Here is a 12,040-nt window from a genome sequence, read left to right as displayed (position 1 = left end):
GATTTTGGGTCGCACTTTCCAACCCAGTGTCAGAAAGCTGGGTTTGCGTCTGAGATCTTGGGTCTTCCAGCAGGACAATGACCCCAAACATACATCAAAAAGCACCCAAAAATGGATAGCAACAAAGCGCTGGAGAGTTCTAAAGTGGCCAGCAATGAGTCCAGATCTAAATCCCATTGAACACCTGTGGAGAGATCTTAAAATTGCTGTTGGGAAAAGGCACCCTTCCAATAAGAGAGACCTGGAGCAGTTTGCAAAGGAAGAGTGGTCCAAAATTCCGGATGAGAGGTGTAAGAAGCTTATTGATGGTTATAGGAAGCGACTGATTTCAATTATTTTTTCCAAAGGGTGTGCAACTAAATATTAAGTTAAGGGTGCCAAGAATTTTGACCAGCCCATTTTGGGAGTTTTGTGTGACATTATGTCCAATTTGCTTTTTTTCCTCCCTTTTTTGTTGTTGTTCCAATACACACAAAGGGAATAAACATGTGTATAGCAAAACGTGTTACTGCAATACTTTTCTGTGAGAAATACTTGATTTTCCGGAAACATTTCTGGGGTGCCAACAATTTCGGCCATGACTGTATTTATTGGGTGTGCTCAAGCCTTCGGTGAGCACAACCATTGTTCTCTCTCATATATATTTATTGGGTGTGCTCAAACCTTCGGCGTGCACAACCATTGTTTTGTCACATATATATTATTATTTTTAATTATTTATGTATTTTACCACCCCTAAGGATCCATCAATATTTGGACTACATAGACAACGCTGTCAAAATGTTCGTCTTGTTAGCGATCGCATTGCATGTATTTTTATTTACGTTCTGTAGCACGGTTTAGGAGCTTACAAAGTTTTTGTGGCAAAAAGTGCATTGTGTGGCAAAAGGGAACTCAGTGCTAAGCTAACGTCACAACATCAGCACACTCTCGGAAAACTTCCCGGTTCTGAACTGGTTGCAGTTCCACTCTAGTTCCATATGAGGGCGCTAACGGTCGAGTGCAGAACGAATGAAGGTCTATGGAGCTATACCCCTCAAAATACACTTTTCTCAGGATATAATTTTTTGTCTAGTAATTTGAATTTTGATATCGAAAGGGGAGGCAAAAAAAATACACACCACTGGGTGTTAGCCTTTCTGTTCTAAAAAGCCATTGAAAATGGCATTGACGTCATACACATCGTACGACCGGAGCTACTGCTTGATGGCAAGCTCTGGTTACTTCCACTTTTTTCTCGAGGCATCGACAACACAGCTGACAGGTTAGGCTCTCCCTGTCAATACACATGCTAGAAAGAGTTTTGGCTTGCTAATGTTGTTGCTAATGTTGCTAATGCTCTGACATTCTGGTTCTGCTTCGGAGGCCATCAAGCGGGATCTCTGGTTGTAGTCAGTCCTTCACTAACCAATCAGCATTCGTTAGCAGAATGCTAGCGTGTTATGGGCAACAACGACTTACCCTGTAAGAAATGGAAAGGAAATAAGTACTCGTTCATTCAACTTTTGACCTGTAATCCATGTTGAACATGCAAAAACTACAATAAAATCTGAGATTTATCAACGACAATCAGGTGAAAGAGACAAATTAAGCCGTTAAGCTCCATAGACTCCCATTCATTTTGTACTCGACCGCAATCACTCCCAGTGGAACTCTGGTGGAACTGCAACTTAATTTGGTACAATGGGGCTTAAAGTGGAACTGAACTGCGATTATACACAGTGACATTATAATAGTATATACATTCAATGACTTAAAAAAATATATAACATACAACTAACGGTATGCCATATTCTATAAATAATCGAAATCTCTAGTGTGTAAATTATGTACTTAAAAAGAACTGGGCGCCGCCATGTTTAAATGACGTACACATCTGACGTCACGAGAATGGTTGCTCTCAATTTCAACCCGTCAAACTGCATTAAAAATGGAAGAAAATCAGCCCATCATACCTATCCCTGTTCATCCTATGGCGTATGCTTCCGAACCAATACATAATTATGTACCCGCAGGACCGCAGTTGTCCCATATGTTGCAGAATATGTGTTTTTGTCGGAAGATATAAATATAGTTAACACTGACAAGTTGAACAACACCGAGTGGTGTACTTATAGCTAGCTACTTGTCGTAACTGCAGACAATGCCAACAGACAGAATCGATCTGATTAAAGAGGCAGACCTGCACAACCTGGGTGTTGGTGGTCCACCAAAATGATTGTTCATCATTGAACACAGGCTCTTTCCCATGCTGTGTGAGGAGAAAGGCCTTTTATGTTAGCATAGGTTACACATATGATAAGCTGAGTCTGACCCTCTGTTGTTCTGTGCATCTGACAATAAGTTTGGAGCGCCCTACAATGGAAGCAAATCGTGACCAAAATTCAAATGAAAATGCATTTCCAGAAATACTTTTTTATTTTAAGAATGTGGCTGCATTATTTGACTCATAAATAAAATTAGTAATCAATCATCCTATTTGCATTTTAATTTTCTTCTTTAAGACTGCTCATTCTTTCACTTAATTAAAATGAAAACGAAAAAGACATTTGAAATGTAATTTTCAAAATATGCCCCAGCAAATAGATACCAAAATTCAATTTGAAATGTAAAATTCGAAAATGTAAATGCATTTCCAGAAATGCGTTTTCATTTTAAGAACGTGGCTGCAACATCGTGACCACAATTCAAATTCAAATGCATTTTCAGAAATGCATTTTCATTTTCAAGAACATGGCTGCAACATCGTGACCACAATTCAAATTCAAATGCATTTCCAGAAATGCATTTTCGTTTTCGTGTTCTGCCCACATAGAACTGCCCATGATTCGAAAACGAAAATGCATTCTGAGCGGCGCAGCAGAGTGACGTCAGTAGCCTCTCTTCTTCAGCTCCCTGCTGACCGAGCTACCCATCGACTTTGGTAGGGGGCGGTGTGCACATACGCATTGCATTGCATGGCAAAATTTGCCGGGAAATTGATTGAATTGCCGGTTCTTTAGAGGACGCATCACAGATCATGGCGCTCCCTCAAATTGTGCAGATACTTGTAAGGTATTTTTTTGTGGGCTTTTATTGTGACAGGGGTGTGTGGTTCTGACGTTGGAAGAAAGTGAGTGGACCGAAATGCTATGTGTGGGGGAGATACAGTAAAGTACAAAGTGTGCCCGAAGACCGTGTCCGTGTCTAATGATTAATGCAACATAAACGAACCCAAACAGTCGGCTACATACTGATAGAATTAGCTGAGCTGGTAGAAACTAATAATATATCTGAGTCTGATGCCCGTGACCGAGTAGAACAAGACACAGAGAGCTTGGCTGCATACTCTGCCGTCACAGACATAGACATATATATGTCTATGGTCACAGACGTACACATTAATGAGGTTGCCATAGTAAACCTCTCTTCAGTCCTGGAACGGCTGGATACTGTGGAGCCTCGAATGGTACGGGGACGACCAGACAACCAACCATCCACATCCCGTTCGAGTCCATCGAAAACTATTTATTAAAGGGTTTAAAAATAAAGGACATAACGGAGCTGTTCGGCGTAGGCCACCAGACCATCCGTTGGAGGATGCAAAGCAACGGATTTATGGAGCTAGAAAGCTGACAAAAGTATCTGAATTTAAGTATGAAAGATCTGAAATATTTGTGTGTCGAATTTCATAAAACTGAAATATTTTGCTGTTTAATATATAATATCTGAATTATTTGTATGCTGAATTTAATTAAACTGAATTATTTTGATCCAAAAATACACATTTCAAAAATTCAGATTGCAGGAATTCAGATTCTTGAAATTCAGATTGCTGAAATTCAGATTCAGATTGCGGAAATTCAGATTTTGTCTGAAATAGGCCAAAGGTGAAACAGCTTGCCTTCACAGGGAAAAGTAGACGATTTCAGAACGACCGAACTTTACCTCAGAACAAAAGCTCAGTTGCTCGTTGGAGGAACAGTATGGAGCAAGTGCTTATGAAACTTGTAAAAACTTGTGTCTTCTCCTTTGCCAAAATCGGCAGTTACTGTTACCAAGTGAGTCGAGACAGACTCGGAGGGCGGCGGAGACCGATGGAAGACGTGGAACAACTGGCAAAGCTATAGCCTATATATTTGTTTCGTTGTTTTCTTTTCTGTGTTGGAGTTCTTTTGAGAGCTTGATGCCATCAACATCCAGCCTGATATAAAATCATGAACTTCAATTGTGTCTCTTAATTATAATACCCACACAGAAAATACAGGTTGAATCAAGTCACGCTAGCTAGCTACTGTATTGCTAATAGCCAATTTTGGATGGTCAAGCATATTTTTCATTGTCTCCTTATTCCTATCAAAGTCAATGTTCAGGCTATAGGCTATGTTCATTTGCTAAGTGACATTTCATATCGGTTATGGATAGTGAAATATTTACTTTCTGAGAGATCGGACATAGCCTAGTATTTAACAGCATATAAAGAGTTATCTATCAGAATATATCTGTATGGGTGTGATTTGATTCATCGTCCACACATCGTCTGGAAGTCAGTTTCGATCAAATACCAACTATCTCCATACTACATCTTACCGACGTATCTTCTACACATCGGGCCGACGTCGACAAGACGTATGTGTGCTATCCCAGATGATCTGGGTCTTCCTCAAGCAACTAGCAACTCAGTTTGTTTTACTCGGTCAAGGGCATCAGACTCAGATATATTATTAGTTTCTACCAGCTCAGCTAATTCTATCAGTGTCTGCACAATTTGAGGGAGCGCCATGATCTGTGAAGCCTCTAAAGAACCGGCAATTCAATCAATTTCCCGGCAAATTTTGCCATGCAATGCAATGCAATGCGTATGTGCACACCGCCCCCTACCAAAGTCGATGGGTAGCTTGGTCAGCAGGGAGCTGAAGAAGAGAGGCTACTGACGTCACTCTGCTGCGCCGCTCAGAATGCATTTTCGTTTTCGAATCATGGGCAGTTCTTTGCGGGCAGAACACGAAAACTAAAATGCATTTCTGGAAATGCATTTGAATTTGAATTGTGGTCACGATGTTGCAGCCATGTTCTTGAAAATGAAAATGCATTTCTGGAAATACATTTGAATTTGAATTGTGGTCACGATGTTGCAGCCACGTTCTTAAAATGAAAACGCATTTCTGGAAATGTTTTGATTTTCGAATTTTACATTTCAAATTGAATTTGGTATGTATTTGCTGGGGCATGTTTTGAAAATTCAATTTCAAATGTCTTTCGTTTTCATTTTAATTAAGTGAAAGAATGAGCAGTCTTAAAGAAGAAAATTAAAATGCAAATAGGATGATTGATTACTAATTTTATTTATGAGTCAAATAATGCAGCCACATTCTTAAAATAAAAAAGTATTTCTGGAAATGCATTTTCATTTGAATTTTGGTCACGATTTGCTTCCATACCCTACACATAGCTGGTAGCCTAAGTTTCAGTTACTAGTAGCCCCTTCAAGTTGTGTGAAACATGCTCACTGGTTGAGTTGATAACTTGTTCGCTGCTAGGTTAAACAAACTACAGTGTAGGATACAATCAGATGTGAATTTAGGAGCTACTGTAGAGCTGTAGCTTGTTTTATCTGGATCAAACGAAGATGGCAGCCTCAGTCAAAAAGTTGGACAACTTTTCAACTGAGGCTGCTATAGCTTATAAATGAGCAGCAACAAATGTATGCTTTTAAATCTATGCAAACTTCATAATAAGTAGCAATTTTCATGTAAAACATACAGAAATATCAGTTGTAAAAATTACAGTTAAAAAAAGGTCCCATCTGCAACCGATGCAAGCAAGCACACACTACAATTTCCCCAGAAATTGTACCCTCTCTAGTTAATAAATGGTTTAGCCTACTGTCAGAAATATTAATCTATCAAGCATTGCACAGTCAGTCGGTGAACAAGTTTAAGAAAGTTTATTGCTTGCGGCCGGCCCATAAGGAGACAAAAACATCACACGCCATTGTGCTACAAGTTTGTCTGCTAGCATGTTGTGCTAGCTAGCTATTTAAGCAGAACCGCTCTTTACAGTCATTGGTTAAGACAAAGGCATGCAAATGTTCCATTGCTCTTCTTCATTGGCTCCTTGCATAGACCTGGCGCGCGTGTGTGCATGCGTGTTTGAGTGTGTGCGTGTGTGTGCCTTTTGACCCCTGTAAGCTTGACCACATGATTCACCCAACACATAAGGCCAGACATCTTTTATGGCCTCTCCAATAAGAGAGAGTGGTCAGCCCAGGTCACCTTGTTTACATATGCCTCGTGTTCCCCAAAGTTCAGATTTGGGGGTAGGCCTCTGTCTACTCAAAAGAAATGCTGAACACAGAATCATTCTTATACAGGATAAATGTGTTACATCTTCAATTTTCCCAACAACTACCATTTACAAAATAGTTGCAAACTATCAAAGTCATATAATATTATTAGTTTCACTCATTTGGGAATATGCAAACTGCATTCATTAGTTACGTTTATCTGCTTTACAAAACATATTTGCATTTTATGAATACAATTATTGTATTATCCCGCTATGTTGCAGCCTTGAAAGGCATAGGAAAAAATTGCAGAATGTGCAATTAAATCAAAACATGAACAAAATAGCCTTAAATTAGCTTTGCCTGGTGTGATTTTGAAAATTTTCAAATAATGGGTGATAAAACACACATCTCTCTAATAATGCCAGGAATCTCTATTTATTTATGTGTCCTTGTTAGTTTTCCACGATTATCTGGAGAGCCAGGTTGTACATAATTTCGCAGATGGCTTTTATATAATCCAACGAATTGATGTTGTTCGGATCAGCATTTCGACATTTCCGAAACCAATCCCCATCTTTCATGTGCCTCCACGGCATCATGGGAACTCATCCCAACCCCATCACTCTGATTGGTCCTCTGGTCATCCCTCGCACCATATGCTTCAGCAGCGCGGAAAGAAAAATAGGGAAATTCAGTTTAGTTATTTAGAAGCAAGTTCACTTTTTAAACCGATATGGCCAGGTTTGTGCAGACTGCTGGTCTAACATTGAATCTCTGCTTTAAAACGGGTGCCCTCTTTTTTTCACAGGCCTTCATTGCAAAACAAAAAAAGTTCTGGACTTAACTGTCTTGTTTACCTAGTTTAGTTAAACAAATATTTGTACAAATATTAGTAAATATATTGTATGTGTTATCAAATGTGCATGGGGTGTGTATGTGATCTATCTTGTTTCAGCCTTATGGACCAGGAAAATATGTATTTGACATCGGATGTGAGCAGCATGGCGAATACCTACATGTTGATCAGGTAACATTACACTTTGTACCCATTACCTACAGTAATGTACCTTCTTAGCCTGAAAGAACCTACAGTAGCCTAGATTACATTTTAAGTGTAGCCTCTGTACAATTTTGCCAGGTACTTTTAGTTTTATACACTGTTGTGTGGTATGAAATGATGAAAAAAAGGGAATACTGAATTACATTCTTGATAGTGGTGGGCCGTTATCGGCGTTAAGAATGTAACCAAATGAGAACATTTCAGAACTATGCAGAAAAGACTAGTTAACAGGTTTTTGGAAAGAAACAGTAGTCGGTCAACACTTTCTGGCTTGAGGGATGAGCAAAGGCAGGTCACAGGTAGGTTTTTTTGTTTTCTTTGTTAAAATAGTAGCCTTATGACCGACTGCTATCTGTTGTGGAATTTTCCACACGTTACGCTGGCCCCGTCCACACTAACCTGGGTAAATACAAATACGCGTATTCAAATTGAAAACGATCTCCGTCCACACTAGCGTCTTCTTATCGTTTTCCAAATGTTTGCCGTCCACACTAACACGGGTACATGACAATCGTTGTCATGGTTACGCCACTCCTGCCCCTCCCGCCACGGTGCCCTGTTTACATACCCCTCTGACAATACTATTTGGTGTTTTAAAATGGTCCCACCAGCTAGCTGTTCAGCCAGGTCTCACCCAGAATTGTCGCTCTGTTTGGATTAAACCGCCTTCTCTGCCTTGTCCCCCTATCATTCAGGCACACCGAGTACAACGTTCGCCTTCTGCGTAGGAGTAACGCGTATCTATTAAGTGATAATACTTGATAATACCTGAAGTACACTAACTAAACTGGTAAATAAATTACAGAGATGGATCAGCATATTTCTTTCACCTTCCATGTTCATCTTGACATTATAGCTATAGAGCGAAAGCTACCCCGAATGCCATGGTAACTGAACGTCATCGTCTCTGAAAAGCTCCGTGGACCCCGTCCACACTACTACACGAACCCGGCGTTTTCAAATGTCTCCGGCTAGAGCGTATTCGAAAAGCTCAGTTTTCAGTGTCGAATATGCCGTATTAGGTGTGTTCGACTCCATGCAGCGCCGCAGCTGGCTGCAGCCTGCAGATTGGAGAAAGAGTTTATCATAGCCCAATACATAAATAGACACATTTTCCGACTTTAGAACCGTTTCTCCCCGACTGCAAGCTGCAACTCTCGCTGGTCGTCTCATGCAGCCGCAGCCGATGTCGAAAGCACCTATTGGTTAAAGGAGCGCTAGATTGGCTTTGCAAAAAATAACTTTGATACGCGTTCTATTAAGGGAATGACGCATATTAAATATCGCTCGATCACGTGAATTTGATCGAGGAAAGCTGTGATCGTGATTAAAATTTGATTAATCGTGCAGCCCTACTAGCTAACTTTAGTTAGCTTCTGTTACCTAGCAATCTAACATAATACTCGTAGCAATGCTACCACCTGCTAGTGTTGCTTGTTAGCCTCCCAATTGTAAATTCTGAAACCATACTATAGCGTTTGTCATATAGTTTTTGTCTTTCGGAAAATAGTCGGTTGGAATTTTCAGAATCGCACATGTGTGATGTTACTCGGTGAGACCCGCATTCGTGACTCTACTCCTTAACCTCCCAATGGAAACCTCGACAAGACTAAGGTTGTTTTCACCTAGTGCAATGCGGAATTAGTTTACTGTAAGAGTTCTTCCAGTCTCAAATACCACCTAAACGCAAAGAATCCCTTAGCTAATGCGGAAGATGTAATTATTTGGGTATCCACACATATCCTGAATGCCTTCAGCGGAATTCAAATGAGCCATTTTGATCTAGATTAATCTAGATTAATTCCAAGATTACAGTGAGATTAATCTAGATTTTAAAAAATTAATCTATGCCCACCACTAATTCTTAAACATGTCCATTATCAACAGGACAGAGGAGATGGAGAGGAGGATGAGATTGTCAGCGCCTTGGTTCTGAAGTGGAAACCCAAAGCTGTCACTGCCCTATCGCTATGGGCACCAGCCAAGGATTACTCACCTTCAGGTGAGTAGGGACTTCAGCCAATGTGTCAGATGCTACCAAGGTTTCATAGAGATTGGTTTACAACTGATCCCCACCTGCAGGTCTGTGGAAGACAGAGGAAAGGGGACTGGTATCAGAAGACAAAGAGGGAGCCAAGTTTCTCACTACAGACAAACTCACCTGAACCCTTGTGACATTCAGCTCTTGTTGGATGCAAATAATTACATAATTGCATATAATTTATTTATATGTTACCAATCAATAATACTATTATACTCATTGATTGTTTTTTATAGTGAAGTGAGTGACAACTAAATACATTAAGTGGTGAGATTACTCATCTTTGTGTTTTTCTTTGTCTTTGTGGTAAACGAGTACATACCGAGAGTGGCAGTTCTCCCCATATTAGACATTCTCTGGAAATACTGTATGGTCAGCGCCATGTTGAACTTCTGGCTTTTCTGGTCTTATAAAGTATGGTTGCTCTCGCCATGCTAGAAATGGGGTGCTACTTTCCACATTTCAGTGTTTCCTCTATTTTGATTTTGTCGTGGCGGCCCGCCATGGTCCATTTTCAATATCCTTGTTATAACTCAAAACGTTCTTCTTTGAATTCTTTGTAAGTAGCCTACACAGCGCAGCGCGCAGCTTAACTAGTATCGGAGATAGGCGCTACCTCGGGCTGGTCTGGATGTACATTTTGGGGCGTGACAAAGATACAGACCAGAGCCAAAAAGGGCGGTCCCCGGTCCTACGTCACACCGGTGGCTTTGTTGAAAAGCTAGCGTTTTACAGGCAAATGTTTTCTTTTTTAGATTTGCATAGGAAAGAGGTGTCAATGGACTTTAATATTCACTGTATGTTCATTTTACCCGCCGAACTGTCGTTATTCAACTATGACAAGGTAAAATCGGTTTTGCAATCAATTGCCCCTTTAAGGAAGTACATTTACTTTCGGAAACAGCAGTCTACTATTTCACTGAAGCATTAGCATCATGACATTAGCCTCTGTTGAATGGGCAACACATACTACAGCGGTCTGATGCATCTGTTTTCAATCGTTAAAATAAACATTCCTCACAAATACTTTTCGTTGCAGGATTTATTATGACATTAGATTACAAGTAAACGATGAAATTTGGTGAAATTATCTGTACCTGTGGTTCAGGCAGGAGGACTCAGTATGTATTTACTTGATACTTTATTCACACGGTACAATACATCATTGTAACATTTGATTTGGCATTATGGTTCTGCTTGCATCGGCTCCCTGCCGCACCCAACGGAGACACCGTCTCGACCTCCGAGCAGAGAGCAGCGACGCATTCCCCCTACGATAGGAAACACAGAACCAAGGGTGGAGGCCGGGGAGGCGGAGGCAGCAGATTAAACAGAAGCACCTTGTGTGGCACTAGCAAGCAGAGTGCAGCGATATCCTGATTAAATACCCGCCCTGCTAAGGTGTGCCCCTATTGCGTGATGACGCACTGCCAGTGACACGCTGCTAATGAGGCGCTATGTCTCGCGTCTCCCTGCATGAACCAGCTCCGCTTGTTTTCAAACCAGTGTAGCTCACTGCAACGCTGTACTGTACTGTAGCCTAGTGTAGCTAACAAAAACATCTCCACAGATGTTTACAGTTCGTAGGATGTCAAACAGCGGCACATGTTCGGCACCTCCCCTACTTCAATCAAAAGTCTTTCAATAGGTGAAACTATCTGACTAGTGGCTACTAACCTGAACTCCATCGCCACAGCCTAAACTTTGTCAATCTGTTAATGAAAATAATTCATTTCAGCCTAGACCACAACTGAAGTAACGTTAAATCGAATTCAACCAACACAATCGCTACCAAGACAGTCTAGTAGTAGTAGTAGCTTACAATTTACCGGGGCAGCTTCTCCACACAGCAGGGCCTTATCGCATTTTGCCTTGTTATTGACAATGATCGCTACCACTGACATTTTTATGAATGAGTGTTTTTCCACTAAATAAATGTCAAGCTTATTTATGTTTTTGGGGGCATCGCGATTCCATCTGACATAGCTACTGCTGGTAACGTCATTGTTAAAATAAGCTTCAAAGGAGGTTCTTTATTAATGAATGAATGCAATATGAGTAGGCTAAATGCCTGAAAATATCACGAGAAGGGTCCATTTTTACACCGGTCTGCCAAATGTTTTCGTTTTGATCAAACTATGAGGTTGCTGATTGCCTTTCCCTCTTGCAGGGGAAATGAGAAGATAACTATTTAATTCCACTCTTCACTCTTTGTATTTTGAGTTGCAGGGGCGAATCTACGTTCCCACTTTTGGGGGGGCGAAGCCTCTAGATAAAACCTATTATTTTTCCTGTGACCCAGCAAAACTAGGGCCCCCAGAAGACATTTTTGAAAATATCCTTTTAAATAGTGTCCTCTAGTGGGTTTTAAGAAATGAGAAGAAATGAACACATTTAGTTTTAAAATATGAAAGAAAAACAAAAAATATATAAAGTTTTTAATTTTTTATATAAAACATTTGGGGAGGCTAATGAAAGTTTTTGTGGGGGCTCAAGCCCGTAACTTAAATACGGACACCTGCAACCAACGCAAGCAAGCACACCCCAGAAATTGTACTCTCTCTAGTTGTATGTGTGTCTTCATACCCAGTATTGTACGATACTTCTATGTGCGATTAGAGACGTCAACAAAATAAATGATGCCTGGCGCAGGGTTGCTGAGGTTGTTGGC

The 12,040-nt window shown here is 40.5% G+C and overlaps 1 protein-coding gene across 1 annotated transcript in view; it reads left to right on the top strand.

Annotated features, from left to right (window-relative positions):
- The window catches only part of rsph1 (radial spoke head component 1), a 53,301-nt gene extending 43,640 nt beyond the window's left edge, over nt 1–9,661 (top strand). The window contains exons 6-8 of the mRNA XM_084688158.1: nt 7,224–7,295; nt 9,216–9,330; nt 9,411–9,661. Of these exons, the coding sequence (XP_084544284.1) occupies nt 7,224–7,295; nt 9,216–9,330; nt 9,411–9,493 (270 nt within the window). The 3' untranslated portion in view covers nt 9,494–9,661. The remainder of the gene's footprint in view (nt 1–7,223; nt 7,296–9,215; nt 9,331–9,410) is intronic.
- The last annotated feature ends 2,379 nt before the right edge of the window (nt 9,662–12,040 follow it).

This window comes from Hypomesus nipponensis, chromosome 23, assembly GCF_054491055.1.
Source record: "Hypomesus nipponensis isolate SF chromosome 23, ASM5449105v1, whole genome shotgun sequence".
Classification (NCBI taxonomy): Eukaryota; Metazoa; Chordata; class Actinopteri; order Osmeriformes; family Osmeridae; genus Hypomesus; species Hypomesus nipponensis.
The sequence above is the reverse complement of the archived record's forward strand: the minus strand, read 5'-3'. Positions and strand labels throughout refer to the sequence as shown.